Source organism: Charadrius vociferus, unplaced genomic scaffold, assembly GCF_000708025.1.
Source record: "Charadrius vociferus isolate BGI_N301 unplaced genomic scaffold, ASM70802v2 scaffold213, whole genome shotgun sequence".
Lineage (NCBI taxonomy): Eukaryota > Metazoa > Chordata > Aves > Charadriiformes > Charadriidae > Charadrius > Charadrius vociferus.
Window position 1 is genome coordinate 2,607,731 of NW_009647828.1, and position 16,634 is coordinate 2,624,364.

Here is a 16,634-nt window from a genome sequence, read left to right on the forward strand (position 1 = left end):
AATACCAAGTAAGGACTTAAGGTATCTTCAGATACCTATTTGCAACATGATAGCTTCAGAAAGAGTGGCCCCTATAGGCATTTTGAAACGAGTGCTCTGCACTGTGAAAACTCAGCTCATTTAATCTCTTCCTTAACTCTCAGCAAACGTGTTTGAGAATCATATTCTCAGAGCTTATTTCTCCAAATAATAAAAATATTGCAATGAACTTAGAGACAATATGAATCATTGACTCTCCTGTATAAAGCCTAGCATCACATCTGTTGCTCGGCTAATGACAGAAGAAAGATCTCTGCTGTTCTGACCTCCAAATTTGTGGGATCCTAGGTTCTGCAGTGGAGCTTGTACCATGTGTTGCCTCCCACCTCTGTTCTTATTGCTTGAAGGAAGTAGCAGACTAACACATGAGTTGCTGTTCTGTGTGAGGCTCTCAGCAGTTGCCTGAATTACTCATCTCTAAAGCCAAATTTACTGAGAAACGTGACATAAAAATGGCACCTTTCTTAATAAACTGTCTGCTTCTCGTGTATTTTCAGCCCCATGGGTGTTGAATTCAATCTCAGAAAGGTTGGAACTCTGTATGTGGGTAAAGTGAAGCACATATATAAATATTTTCCTGCTTGGAGGTGAAGCTTTTAATATAGTTTCTGATATTTATGAAAGTTAATCATGGAGGTATAATGTTTATTAAATTTTGGCAGTTGCTAGTAAACTAATCAAGATTAGATCATAATTGTGCTAGGTTTTGCACAAGCGTAGAGGAAGATGGAGTCTGCTTTCAACAATGTATATTCTGACTATAGATCATTACGATTTAGAACCATAATCAATGTTTTGCTTCATCGCATGTATAATCAACAGTATCCATGTGTGTACCTACCCAGACCTTCCTATACTCCCCCTGATGAATTTCAAAACTTGCAGATGCCACTGAGGGCTTAATTTAATGGCTGGGGAGAGGGGCTTGAAGATTAAGAAAAGAACCACGGTTGAGATTGCAGTGTTGTGCCATTTCAGTGTTTCTATTTTGGGCTAAATCATGGGAGCAAAAACCAACTTTGAATACCACAATGCCTTTTGTTTTTAATGAATCCCTTTTTTAAAGCAGCCTTGCTTGTCAGATTTATGAAGCTTGATGTTATCACCATAAAACTGGATAATCTACAAAATATGTTTTGGTAGTGAAGAAGGTATATATGTTTCATTTGGTAGTCGGGCTCCCTTGCAAGGCTTCAGTAGTCAACCATCTATGACTGATTTTTCTTTCTCTCCCCAGGTTACTTAGCTCTTTGTTTCTGAGATTTTATGTGATTATCTACAGAACACGCAGACATGTGAAATGATTGTCAGGGTACACGGTGCTAAAATTCCTTCTCACAATTTACAGTCACATCAATATTTCCTATTCTTATGGAATTACATCTTTTATACTCATCATTTAAACTTTCCTGGGCATTGAAAACTATTACGGAGATCTAATTATATGTCTTAATATAAACTGCCAGTAAGAATATCAACCTAAGTCAGATTGAACGAGTTCTTGGAAGCAGACAGGTCTCACCAGCCCATAGCTTACTGCTGCCATTTCTTACTTTATTTTGAACAATTTGGAAAAAGCACAGAGTTCTGTGTCTGATAATAAGTTGTGCCAATTGGCAGGATTTGGGGTCTTTCCCCCCCCCCAGTACGCAAGTCTGTCATAAAAGAAAAAAAAAGAAAAAACAAACCCTAAAAGCTAAAGAAAAGCATTTTTCACTGTGTGCTACAGCAAGCTAGACCAGCAGCACCTGATTTCAGTTTGTTTGTTTGTTTGTTTTACGACCATAGGAAAAAAAAACCCCACACATAAACCTAACCCTATAGTTTCAACAGTACAGCTAATGATAAAGCAGCCGGCGTGCACAATATCTCAAGCCTTGCAACTCTGCGGTGACATTGAGACAAAGATAAGCAGGAAGGACACACCAAAGAGTTTGGCTAACGCACAAACTGGATGCCTAGCGAGGACCAACACGGTCTATAGATCATTTGGAGTTGTATGAGCAGGGCACCAGCTGTTCTGCTGTCACCACCACTGGTGTCCCACCTGTTAGTGCCGCTGCCTCCTGCCCTGCTGCCATCGTCTCTTTGCTTTGTGTCCTGTTCCAGTTGATCAGCTGAGCTGATTCAGTGTGTATTAGCCAGTCGGTTTCCCCGCAAGGTATAATAACCAAAACCATTAGTTTTCTCTTAAAGAGCAGATATCTGTACTGCTATTAATTTTAACAGAGCAGCCTGTCTGCAGTATTCTGTACAGTAGATTGAAATCAAATAATTCTTCATTTTTTGTCCATTCAAGCCAGTCTAATATTTTGGATGCTTCCAAATGGAAGGAATTGTACAGAAATAGGAAGATTTTTTTACCAGCGATTCTCGGTTTATACTGGAGGTGATACTTTCATATAGCTGTTAAGGACAATTCATCCACTGCCTGTAGACTTAGGTTTATGTCATTACTAAAGCTAGTTAGAAATACTTTATGAAATACTCAACAAAAAATTTCAGCTTCTTTAAAACTGAAGAACATCAGAAATTATCCAGAAATTTAGTTTTGAAAATAAAATTTTAAAAAGCCTGACAGTGTTGAAAAGTTGCATTTGGATTTTTTTTAGTAGTTTCAAATTTTCATTGTAAAATTTAGTAGTTTATTATAGCTTTGCATTGCAAATATAAATATATACATATAAATAGATATTGAAAATTAAAAATATATTTTTAGAATTTTCAAGAATGTTTTCCATTATTTTAAGGTGTTTTGATAATTTTGAAATTTCCCATTTTCATTCCAAAGTAGAATAAAGCAAAAATTAAGAAGTACTATATATTTTCTTAAAGTAGGGTTTCTGATTCTTGCAGCTTTAGGCAACAAAATTTTATTATAAAATATATTAATAGGAAATGTGAAATGGAAAGTCCAGGAATAACTATATTACCAGTTGCATTTTGAGAAATACTTTGAATGTTTAGACTGATGTCCTGGGCTTTTTTTTTAATGGAGGGGAGGTTTAGTAGAAATTAATGCTATTGTTAGATATCTAAGTCTGTGTGTATCAAAAGATACTTTTTGCCATCTGATTATTGTTTAGTGACCTTAGACTGTATTTTGGGATGCAATCCAGTTCAACCTGTTGGGCAGGTACCACAAAAAGCAAATTAACATAACAACTTATTAGTAGCTACATAGAGTAGCTAGGATGGTGATTTTGAATATGGAAGGCTGTCGTCATTTCTGGACTTGAAATTCCTGTGCTTGTTCTCATGGCTAGATGAATTCTTCACATGACTCTCTGAGGTAAAATGTTCTGATTTAGCATTTCTTTTTATCAAAAACATCCTCTTCTCAGATTGTCTTTTCCAGACAACATCCTACAAACCTCTGAGGAATGCACTTTGCGTAGACATAGGGCTGAAAAACAAAATTGCAAGCAGCTGAATTAATGAAGTCTTGCTTTCCATATCATTGTACTGTCTGTATAGGGCTTCCTGCAGTAATAATCTCAGATCCGACCTTACGGTGTCTGATTTTCGTATTTCTTCTCATTTTCTTACATCCATCTTTCTCCTCTCTGCTGCTTGTTCTTCTACTATCGCTCACTTGTTGCTCCTGACTGGCTGGTGAAATGCAAGAAGATGTGAGGCTGGTTTTGGCACCTGCTCTGCCAACTGGCCAGCTGGTACCCATGTGGTGGTCGGCCAGCTGGTACCTACCTTGTACGCTGGCCAGCCAGCTACCGACTTTACATTACAAATTTCCCTCCATAGGACTCCAATTTGGGTCACTGTTCTCCCACCCAGACAATTTTTCATCAAACTGCAGCTATTTATCATCCTGAAGACCTTTTCTGTCTGTCAGATGTTTTTAAAGTTGGCCAAAGGATTAAAATGTATTTGAAAGAATGAACAGAGTTGCTGCAATAAGTTTCATTTCCTCAGAAAACCAGTCTCGAAACAAAAGCCTTTGTGGTCAAGACTATGGTCCTGTTCTGGTTTTCTCCATTATCTGTAACAACACTCCAAATATTCAGAGCTATATTTAATTTTAGGACCCCCTACTGTGCTACTTTGCTAGTAATATTGGTATTGTATAACTATAGCATGTTATTATCCATAAATAAACTCTTCAATATGTTTTCTACAGTGCCATGTAGCTTGTCTTCCCATATGATTTTCCAAGAATGGGTTTCACATTGTGGCTGTGGTTTGTCCTTAAAAAGCTGGTTATTTAATTTCAGCTGCTTTGTAGACTGAAATCTGAAAGATAGGATTTCCATGATTTCTGTATTAGTTTGAATAAGTTGTGTCCCTCTTTCTTACAAATATTGATGAAGGTTAAGACAGTGATTGCTTCTTCCCAGTGTCTGCTTTTTCCCAGTAGCCACTACTAGTGCCCTAGGAATGGAATGGTGACTTGCTTCTGGATACTCAGGATTAGGTTTAGCTGTTTAGGCATAAACTAATATTAATAATAACTGTGCTGTAGTGTCTTTCTACCAGCCAGATACTCGCACTTATTCATACTTTGCAGCAGCCTAAATTAAAAATAATAAAAAAAAAAAATCCAAGTAATGTTTTCCCTTTCTATACCTCTAATCAATTCTTTATGTATCATGTAGTTAGTACATCCTTGCACGTGGCATTTATGTATTTTTGATAGATCATTTACATTATCCTTGTGCTAAGCTGTGCTCTTGCAAATACCTTTATAAGACACGTGGTGGACTACAGGCATGATATTCATCAGTCTGTTATCAGCCGTATGCTCCAGCATACCTCCCGTCAATCGCACAGCTACAATTATTATACTCCTTATCTTTTAGTCCTTTATGGTACTGTTTCAGTAGTTATATTAGACTACACTTGAAATTTTTAAAAGGTTAAAAGTAGATAAAAAAAATACCTCCTGTAATTTGCTCATGCAAATTTGGTAAAACAAATATCTTGGCGAGAACTTGGTCATACTTGGTTTTTACCTACTTCATAGGTCTCTGAAAGTACTCGCGATTCAATGTTCTTTCTTTAATACGGTTTACAACAGTTTGAATTAGATAACAGGCTTTATAATGTGCATAGGCTTATTTGTCATATCTTTTTTTCCTAGCTCTTGAGAGGCAGAATATCTCCATTTGCTCTTTATGTCAGTCACTTCCACTTAGACTAAGTTATATCGCTGCTGTTTATGAATGTTATTTGCGGTAAAAAAAGTTGTTTAGCACTTTGAAACCTGCCAAAAATTGACGTAGACTCTAAAGAGAATCTCAGAATAAAAAACATGCATATTAGCTCAAGCAATTAGACTAAAGGGACACCTAAAACTGAAAAAATGTGTTCTGTTTGAATGGATTTTATCACAGATAACCTGTACAAAGCAAATTGTACAGACACATATATAACATTTTCAGTCTGTGGACTTAAATGTCTCTTCAAGTATATGCATAGCTTGCTTCTTTACAGTAAGTAAACACTTTGAAGAAAACACAGGACCCCCTCCAAAAGAGGAAATTTTATCATCATCACCATTTTACAGCTAAGCTACCGTCTCATATACAGACCAAATGACTTGTCAAATGCTGTAGGGAGGGCCAGTAGCACCTAGAAATTAAATCTTGCTGTCCTGAATCATGATTTACTGACAATTTTTTTTTATCCTCTCTCCCTTCTAAAATGCTCTGTGAAGACAAGCAAGATTTATTGTCCGGTTTTCAGAAGCATAATCTAAACCACAGAAAAATAAAGTTGCTTCTGGAGGTGAAGCTGCCTTAACTTAGGTATTCTGTGTTGTACCAGCTTGAAAAGGTACACAGCATCTGTACACTAAGTTGTAAGCCCAAGGGAAGTACAAGTGCTCAGAAAGCAAAGCAAAACTAAGATCAGAAGGAAACAGTGAATCCAACTCTAATCAAACTTAATAGATATCAGACAACCAATTCCTTTTGGTTTCTATAAGAAGCTGAACAGCACACCCAAAGAAATAAAAACTCATATTGAGGGGGTGGGGGGAAGAGAAAAAAAGGGAATTCACACCAGCTGATTTCAATCATGGAAAGTGGGTGATAATATAAGGAAGCTGGTTTTCCTTCAGTCTCCTATAAAGTCAGTAGAGCGTTCACTTTTAGAGGGTGGTTTGAGGTTTCAATGATATATTTTGCAAAAGCTCATCTTTCTTTGTGTATAGGGAGTCATGAACAAGCTTCTTCCTACTGTAGTTGCCTGAAAGATAGGAGCCTAAAGGTAGGTTTATGTGACTAATCCTTTTACTTTGAAGCTGTAGAGCAAGTCAACACTGCAGCAAAAGGTGCATTTTTTGGAGGACTGGGGAAGCAAGCTCTGCCTCTCATTACTGTAAAAGTATGTTCTGATTTGCCTCTTTCTTGCAGTCAAGAGGGCACTGGTTAAGGTTATAAATCTTGAAAGTGGCTTTTTCTAATTTAAAATCAGTATAATTTAAGGAGGGCTAAAAACACAGAGAGAGGGGGTCATGGACCTTACCTAGCTTACATAACACTATGAGAATTTGTGAGAGGGTTGATACAGTGTTTTAGAGATGCAAAACTTCATGCAAGTGTTAAGTAGTAGCTGAATATCGAAGGTTGAAACTTCAAAATTTAGTCTTGTGTGAATGTTTACTAAAGACTTATTTTGCAAAGGCAAGGTTGAAACAAGGTCATACTTAAATAGATGACCTACAGGAGTCTTGTTAAGGTCGTGCTATATTGCCAAAGAAGAGGTATTGGTTGTTCCCAAGGGAAAGCGTAGTGTCATTGGTGATATTGCTTCATTCTGTTGCATGAAAATGCACAAAAGAAGTGTTTTTTTAAGGGGCCCAGCCATAAGTCAATCTAAATGTGTTTGAACCTAAGACCACCTGCAGCATCAGCCCTTGCTCATTAGAAACTCATCACCTTTTCCTTGTTGCTTAATAGGTTATGTTTTCACCTGCCGGGGACATGAGTGCTCTTGATTATGGAAACTGGGAAGCTGGCTTTCTGAAAGCAGTCTGTCAAATGCTAAAACAGATTTATCTCTTGCCAGCACTACTTGTTTATTTCTTGTATTCATTCAATATGGGTGCACTGCGTTGTGTGCACATCAGTACTTCTTTACTGGGTTTCTCTAGCAGCTTGTACAAAAGTATTAGACAGGAGTCTTGTGTAATACTGAATTATAAAGGAGAGATAGTAATGCTCCACTTGATAAAGTCCTCTCCTCTTCTATCTTCCACTGAATTTATAGCCACTCCTTAAAGCAACAGAAGTAGGCAAACTGAATGTCACCAGCTTGGACTGAAAGAACTGTAAGCCCCTGGGACACAGTTCACTTCTGCATCCACTTTTTGTCTGCTTCCATCTGATAGACTAACTGGTGTATTTACTTTAGGAAAGCAGTTTTAGGAATATGTCTAAAAATCTGATCTGAAACGTTAGAGGCAATGAACTGTTACTTAAATTGCACTTAATCGTGATTTTGACTTGAACTTATTTGAATGCACGTGTCTTTGCCTCACTCAAAATGCATTTCTTCTAGATGTTTATCACTGTGACATTGAGGTTTTTATGGTGCTCTGAAGTGCTTCAGAGGAAATGGAGAGTGTTTTAACACTGCTGATTTACTCTTCAGGTCTGCAGTAATTTCCTTACTGCCTAATTATAAGGCTTGGTTTAATTTACCCTACACATAATGTTTACTGATGCACATATGGTGCCATATTTCTGGAAACTATACCCATATCAGGTAATTTTGTGTAAGACTACAGTGTGTAACATTTTTGTCAAATGAAAGAAAGGTTGATCTGCAACATAGTAGTAATAATGGATTATTTTTTTCTGGCAAAGTCCGGAGAGCGTCATAGCTATATCTGCTTTTGCTTTTTGAAATAGAGACTTGATTTTTTTTTTTTTAACTGAATGAAATTGTGAGCACAGAGGTTTGACCTTTCAAAGTGGCTTGTGAGGAATTATGAGACAGAATCAGTGACAGCTATATTGCGTTAGAGTACATTACTGCACATAGTTTGTCTATTATTCCTCAAATAATGAGCCTTCATAAAATCTCACATATTTCAACAAATCTTTGTACTCACTCCAGGAACTTTAGAAGATGCCTAGTTCTGTAATCACTGCAGAGAAACAAGTATGGAGTATTTAAAACTCTTTTTAATGAGAGGCACTGTAAATATGGGAGAACTTCAACAGAAGTGTATAATGTTGCTACTCAAAAAACCACAAAACAAATGAGAGGGGGAAAAAAAAACACACAACAAAACTTATTCCAAGAAATTTCTATCGATGATAGTTTTATATAAAGAAGCTCTTGTTGTGTAGTGTCAACCAGAGAATGACCTGTAGTCAAATCAGCTAAAGAAACTTATAGAAGCTTGGATTCATACAGACAGCTTCAAATCTTGATGTTCATTATCCATAATGCAGTAGCATGAGGTAAGGAGCACTATAAATGTGGAGGAAAACATAGTGCTTTTCCAAGACTTCTGTAATTTTGTCCTCCTAATGGATTTATGAACAATGGCAAAGTACATAGAATTTAATTTCCAAATGGGATTTCAACATTGCATTTGTTTCTTAATTGACATTAATTTTGTTCAGTAACACTATTTCTTAAGTATTATAAAATGTCTTTAATGTTACTTGTTCTTAAGCAACCAGAAATAGAAAAAAAATTGTTTTCAGTTTTTGCTTTATAGAAGTAACTGCAAAGGAGAAGAAAGCAAACAAACAAACAAAAAAAAAATAAAACCAGAACAGGAATAAAAACAACAAAACCGCCAATATAACAAACCCAAGAAAAAAACCCAGGCTGTGATCTCACTGCAGTAAGGGCTTTTTTTAAATGTATGAATGATAATTGATAGCATCAGATATCAATCATCTCTGTCCATGGGGCAGCATCGGTTTGTGACTTTGAGTGACTCTTGGAAAGGATGATGAGAAATCCATTTTTACAGAACGCAATCAATTTTTAATCTTGTTTCAGCCTTTGTCTGGAACTCCAACAGATAGGGCTACTGAAGACAGCTGTCATCAGCTTTCACTGGGGCTAAATATCTAGGTCTTACAGATGATAGCATTTAGTATGCCAGACAGTTCATGCATCTGGGGTAGGTGGGAATGCAACTGTGACACATGTAGCACTTACTTTATTAACCCTTTAAAACTTATTGGAGCTAACTGGGTTTAGGTGAACTTACTATACATGCTTATCATAGTAAAGATAACTTCATGAAGGGTTTTCATAGGCAACTTCCTTCCTGTTTGTGACCAAATAGCTATTTAACCTCCTCAAAACAGTTATGTCCCATTTTTTTTTTATTTACTGTATTTATTTAAAAAAAAAACCACCATAAAGCTCCTGAGCCACTTGATTTAAATATCATTTCAACAGAGCCTAAGACAATACATAAAGATACACAATGTATTGTGGTTCTCCATTTAATCATGTGGATTTTGAATCCATGATTTCTGTGCTTCATTACCCTCCTCTTTGTCACACCTCTCTCCTCTTTTTCATCAGACCCCCTAGGCTTGTGATCTCGGTGACATCTTTGACACTTTACAGTCCTCAGTTTTCCCCTCTTCTGGGGTAACCTCCTACAATCTTTCCTTTCTTCTTTGTTCATGTGTAATGTCCTGTTCTGCAACTTCATCCTTCCATGTTCTCCTTGTCACAGCTCTACCCTCCCAGGTCATACAGAATGAGAAAGCTAGTCGCTGCCTTTTACTTCTGGATTACTTTGACTTCACTGACTGTTCAGTCCCTACCTGTATTTCTCTCCTCCTGTTTTTCCAACAGTTTTTATGGTCATCTCTATGCTGTCCTCTACCTCTTTAAATCCCTGTATCATTCTTTATTGTTGGGAATAATAAAAGTTTGGTATTATCCTATCACTCCATCCAGCATTAGGATTTTGCTGTTCTATCCAGACATGAAATAAGACAGAGTTCTTGCCCTGACAATACTCATATATTTGGAGGGTACGTGGACATCTGTCCCCCAACCTTATACATTTTTCTCTGCTTTTATGTAACTGCCCTAATGTCATTAGCAAGCCCAAGGGTTGCTCTTGCCAAAAAATATTTTTTGAAAAGGCAATATAAAATTTCTAAGTCACAAAAATTAACACCACCACCCACCCACCCCCCTCCCCAGAGATCAATGAGGATTAAGTAGCTAAGTGCTTGGTAACTAAGTCCTATGCTTCTGGTCACATACTATTTTGAGGAATCCTTTGTAGTGACCTACAACTAGGAGGAATTTTTTTTGTGTGTATGTCTTATTCTCTTTCAAATTTCTGATCAAAACTTGTCACTTCATGTTGTTTTCCATTAGTAAATTCATCCTCAGTCTTTCTCTGACTAGGGCAGCTTCTCTTTAGAGAAGAAAGCTCACACACAAAAATATATGAAGTATGATCAGTCTTTGTAACACCGTTTCTTCCTGAGTTTTTATGTTGGGCTCAAATATTAAAACATTTGTATGTAGTATATTCCAGAAATCTGTAGTTTGGGTATCCAAGTGTGATACATGCTTTAAATGTTAATCTTTTTGCTGTTTAACCTATCAAGACCTAGTTCGTGGCATTAGTGTCCACATCTCCCAATCTACCACTTCGTCACATCTTCATGGGTATGTAGCGTGCAGAATTAACTGATGCTTTCTCTTTAGCACTGTACTGCAGTAGCTTCTAATGGTCAATGTCCTATTCTCCAGAACTCAATTTCACAAGATAATGGAGGAGACATGCTTTAACTTCAGTGGAGAACACTTTATTTTCATCTCTTTCAATTAAATTAATACTTGTTTGGGAGTGCTCTGAAGCTGCAAATGGGAGTTGGGTTCAGCTTGTAATGCATGTTCAATACAAAATGGTGAATAAGGTACTCCTCAGTAAACTTTTGTTACAGATAGCTTTATACTGCCAGTCTTTATAAAGTTTAACAATCTGTTAGAGTCATTAATCTCCTGCTGTGACTTTACCTTCCAGTGTCAGGATTAGACATTTAATTCTCTACTAGACTGTAAGTAGCACTGAGACACTTTGGTTCTAAAATTGTTATATAGCCATAGAAAACATCATTTCAGCGGGCAGTTTAACCTCTTTGAGCTCAATTATAGCTGTGAATTCACAATGATAAAACAGCCCTAAATAGTGCTTAGAAAGTAGAACATGATGCTATCAAAACCAGCAACTGACTCTGCACCCTAAACTGACTAAACTGACTGAACTGGAAAGAACTAAAATCTGCCTTGTGGTACACCATTCATACTTTTAAAAATATTTGCAGGTCTTGATGTTTTCCTCTTATATCTTTGTGCTGGTCTGGCGAACTAATATGTTAATTAATAAAGTTTGCTGCACGACAAAATGAATTAAGCAAGGCCTTTATTTAATGTGCTTTCTGCTCTAACAAATGGAGTCTCATGTAGTGGAAACTACCCACACTTTGAAGTCACCTCTAACTTAAAAATTCAGTGGAGAAAAAAAACCCTAAAGCATTGTCTTATGAGTAATAGTTTGTGTCATAATATTTACATCAGAATGCAGGATAAATTAAGGCATTGCAAAGACATTTGTTAATGTACGTACGAGCACAAGATCTCATGCTGTTTTTAGAATAAAACTTGACGTGTTTTTGCCACATGTTTTATGACTATTTAAATTCAAGTCACAGACTTCTCCCATTCCCTTCTGAACTGATGTTGGTTGAATGAAGTGGTAAAATCTCAGATGCATAAGCCATCACTTTGGCTGGACTTTGCAGTGTGCAGAGGGACATACAAGATTAGTTTTCCAGCAGTTATTTACCTTGATGAATAGCCCTAATTGGATTAAATAGACTGGCAATGCTGAGCTAATACTTTTAAATGTCTTGTCTTGCGCAATTAATATTACCTTGTCATGTATCCATTTCAGCTGTTGGATGAATGTCTTATGTTCATACTCCTGTCACATTTAACAAATGATTTTGTCAAGTCATTCTTTATAGCCTGTGGTGATGGATAGCAAAATTTGTGGTCTCCTGCGTATATAAAAACCGTTAACTATACCTTTCAACTTCAATGCAAGGGCGTCCTAAAACTCAGATAACCAATTTCTAATGAAATTATAATGTGTGTTTACATGAGGGGTCAGAAATATACTACTGACATCTATGATTAACACAGCATAGGAAAATAGAATTTGTTAATTTATATTTATCAAACCTGTGACAGTTCAGGTTTTTCTCAGCTGCTGCAACTCTGAACTGCAGAAGGCAACATAGTTACTGTTAGAAACAAGAGATCCGTTTTATTCATTTTTATTCAGATATAACTACTGTATATTTACAGTGGTAAACCCCAGATTGCTGGTTAGCTGATGCTCTTACTGTCCCTCTTATGGATTTCTAGTATGTGGTTGTAGACTGAAGGTATTTAATACCAATGGGGGGAAAAAAAAAAAAGCTGCGTACTTAAACATCCTGAGACTTTTCTTACAGTTCCATGGGGCATATTGTTTAAGTTGGATCTATAACACCACATTAACCTTGATTAAAAATTGAATTGCTTGTTCATTGAACACAATGCTTTGAAACAGATACCTCCTTATGGAACGATATAAACAGAAAAACATCAGTGTTCATTTAATATTTAAAGTAGTTTTTTCAGTGCAGTGGATGGTAGGTTTTATTGATAATGGCATTGAACTTGAGCAAGTGGATTATTTTTTTTTAAGGATTTTTCCTGAGAATGAGGTGGAAATCACATGGAAACCTTTGTGTTCCTTTGGAAATGCTACTAATTGGCATATTATGGTCCCATGGACTTCAAGCAGTCTAACTGTAGGTACAAAAGTGAGGCATCTAACTTGGGAGCAAAGCAAGTGTTGGGAGATAGACATCTGCAGAGGATGATTAAGAGAAAGTGAGAATAACCCTCTCTGGTGGTCTCTCTCCCTTAATGCTGGCTATACATGAAACCCTTTATTTAGTAGGGAAGGATTGATATTCATAGTCATTGGAAAACTATCAGCCATATAACGCAGAGCACTATGCTGGTGCACTGTTCTCTGACACTTAACATCTTCGCGTATTTTCTTTTTTTATTTTGCAATGCTTTGCTATATTTGGAGCAACATTAGTGGTTATCTTTGTATTGAGATGGTACCTATGAAAACTATCATGGATCAGGATCTCATTGTATAAGATGCAGTGCAAACAGACCCAAAGGATGGTCTGAAAAAGCTTTCAATATAAGAATAAAATAAGAGTTAGCAAGTCGCTATCAGCAGATTGAGAGAAAGACAAGAGTACAAGGTAACAATGTGATATGTAGTAGCAACCACACACCAGTTTCCTAACTGTTGGCAGCTCTCTGATATATTCTTCTCTTTTTTTTGTCTTCCCCCCACCTCACCCCGGTTTGTATCTATTACTGTGTTAGCTATTCTGAGTGCCTTTAATCATTTCAGAAGTGGAAAAATATTTTCCAGGTAGAATATGAGTAAAATTAATTTTTAAGGGGTCCTAAGAATTGCTGTTCTTAATACGTTGGCTGCTTTAGTTGTAATAGAAATAAAAGGAATACCTCTTGCAAAAAAAAATATGCCATTTTGCTTTGCTTGTTTTTACTATGCCACTCAGGGATTGAATAAAAATATTCAAAGTTAGCTTTCTCTTTATTCAAATAGAGCTGAGAATTGCTGCTGTCAAATAGCAAATGCATCTTGGATCATGTATTTACAGTGCCTAACAATATAGCAGTTGTCAGTATGATTGGGTGTTTTGATGACACCTTATCTGTCCAGACTGCAAAATAGAGAAAATTACCTTTCCTGATGTTTCATCTAACTAGAAATGCATAACTTTAAGGATACTAATGGTTAGCCAGTCCTGCAGGCTAAATAGCTCCCAGGTTGTGTTTGAGTCCACAGTTTTTCATTCTTAACCAAAAAGCTGGAGAAAACATGCTAAAAATGTTTCTAATCCATACTCCTATAGAGCAATTAAGCTTCCAGGAAGAATTACTTAAGATTTCAGCCACCTTTCTGGCTGTCTTTCAAATTTTAGTGAAGTTTGACATTAATTAGTGGTTATTGGCAAGGTAGAGAAGAAGTTAATGACATCATTCTTACAGTAATATTGTTTCAAACAGATATTTTTATGAAATAACAGGTGTTTAATCATAAGTAACTTGTAGAATTTTTTTTCCCTCTGGAATAAATTGCAATATATTTTCTAATCCACCTGGAAAATGCTTAAAAAGGTTTTCTGTTTATACCTCTTGGAGGTATTTGAAAGAGAGCAAGAAGCACAAGGTATGTGCTAAACTGAATACTCATTATTGCATAGAAGACTATTCAGTGCAGGAATTAGAGAAGGCTTAGGAATATTCAGACTAATATTTTTAATGGTTGCTTGAAGTTAAGCTCCTTAATCCATATTTGGCTTTTAAGTGAGCTGAACTGTTTTTTAAAGTAGCGTGCAGCTTTCAATTCTCATCAATTTGCAATGTATTATGTGGGTAATCACCATCGTCCTATATAGATCCATTCAGTTCAGTAGGATTAGAGGTGTGAGTCATCATGAATCTCAGGAGGGTTTTGCAGGGCTAGGCCCTTAAGTGTTTGATATTTGTATGCTTGCTGCGAATATATAACTTGGAAGAAAGAAAGAAAAGCCAAAACTCCCAAACAGTGCTATGAGATGTGACACATCAATACTTAAATACAAGTAGCCAGTGACTACAGTGGGAATGTATATTGATAATTCTCCTTTTATTTACTGCTCTGCTTTCTTTTGTCACAGCTACGGAAGGCAGTAATGGATCATATATCGGATTCCTTCCTGGAGACCAATGTCCCATTATTGGTTCTCATTGAGGCTGCAAAAAGTGGTAATGAGAAAGAAGTGAAGGAGTATGCTCAGGTCTTCCGTGAACATGCCAACAAGTTAGTCGAGGTAAGTGACCTTATTGACACAGCTAGATTTCCATCTTACCTCTGTACGAGAGGCAAGAAAAATTATATACTGGCTGAAGTGTTAGAGGTAGCATTTCTGTAATACAGGTTTCAGGGGTTTTGCTGAACTTTATCCTGTTGATTGCACAGCAAATGACTGGATTGCTGGGGGAGAGAAACATGTGCTGTACTTCAGAGTTCATGAGCATGTTAAAAATGGTATTTCCAGTATTTTGTTAAAAGTCATGAGCAACAAGTAGCTTTAATTTCATCTTTACTAACTGTATGACAGATTTTAATTTCTATTAAGTAAAAAGCCAAACAGCGGCTTCACAATACTATATCTAGTACTGGCCAAAGGCTTCTCTAGACCTAAGAGCTTGTCATGCTGAACTAAAATAGGGAAAAGGACATATAGAGAAGGCATAGCCTTAAGACCGTATTTACTCTTGAAAGGCCTATATTACAAATATACGTATATAGTTTCTTTTCTTTCTGAAGAGACCTATGGTGTAAAGTCAAATGACAATTTCAGGTCTCCAGGGACAATATTGAAATAGCTCTATTTTATCATGAGGAGTATAAAACATAATGATTGAAACCTGGATGCTCATTGAATGGACTTTTAATAAAATAATGATAATGTTCATGTCAGTTTGGCCTTTAACGGGTCAAGAACAATGAAAAATTGCTTGTATTTCTTGAATAACACAGTGATTTCCTTGATATTATTATGTGGCATTATTGACTTCTCTGTACTAGCATTATTTTGAAGAATATGTAGCTCCTTTGTAACATCCTTTTTCTCTGGCCATGCCATATGCTCTTTCACAGAGGAAAATGCTATTGGGGAACTGTGGATTTGACAGGCATTGAACTATACCTTTGAATAACTCCTGTTCTTAAAACAGGCATTGTCCTGATTCTCTAGTACCTGAGCTGAAGCAAGGAGTAAGGGTTTCTTGGTTACTGTTGACTAAAGCTAGACAGTTCCCTGACAAATGAGGCAAATGGTGGGGGCGGGAGGGTGCTGGCATTTTTAGTGGGAGTAAGATGTTGAAGGTGGTGTTCTGGAGCACCTTGCTCTTCCCATGTACAAAACAGGGGGTCAGGGTACCTCACTGAGGGTCTGGGAGTCAGGTGTTTGCTATAGTACTTACTTTATAGGCACCTAAAGGTAGATCCTGGGGTTTAAAAGTTCTGGCTGGATTCTGTACAATGTTGAATACAGTAAGGTTTATTACTGGTATCTGCAAGAGGAGCACAGGACTGTCGGCCCCTTTCAGTTCTGACTCATGCAAAGATTTGTTACTGCTTCCTGGTGACTGGATCTGTGGCAATGAAAAAGGAAACAGCAGGCATATATAGAGGGCGGGGGGGGACGCCACCAAAACAAACAGAAAACTTGTCCACAATATTAATAGTTATATTGTAGTGGCAGTCACAGCTGTAGCTTTATACATAATATCCATTGAACATATGTGGTTAGTATTATAGCAGTCCCCTCCTCCACAGATTTGCAACAGTGTTGCAATTATAGGTCTAATAGCATTATTAAAAAGTTAAAAATAACCAAGTAGATCTCTTTTTTTCTAAAGTTAATAAGAGGTAGTGACAGAAAAGGAAGAAAAATACCTTTTAAAAACTA

General features: G+C 36.7%; 1 protein-coding gene across 5 annotated transcripts in view; it reads left to right on the forward strand.

Annotated features, from left to right (window-relative positions):
* Nucleotides 1-16,634, forward strand: part of CTNNA2 (catenin (cadherin-associated protein), alpha 2) — a 460,517-nt gene that overhangs the window by 334,894 nt on the left and 108,989 nt on the right. For all 5 annotated transcript variants that reach the window (XM_009882507.1, XM_009882503.1, XM_009882504.1 and 2 more), the window contains one exon: nt 14,835-14,987. In XM_009882507.1, coding sequence (XP_009880809.1) covers nt 14,835-14,987 — 153 coding nt within the window. The remainder of the gene's footprint in view (nt 1-14,834; nt 14,988-16,634) is intronic.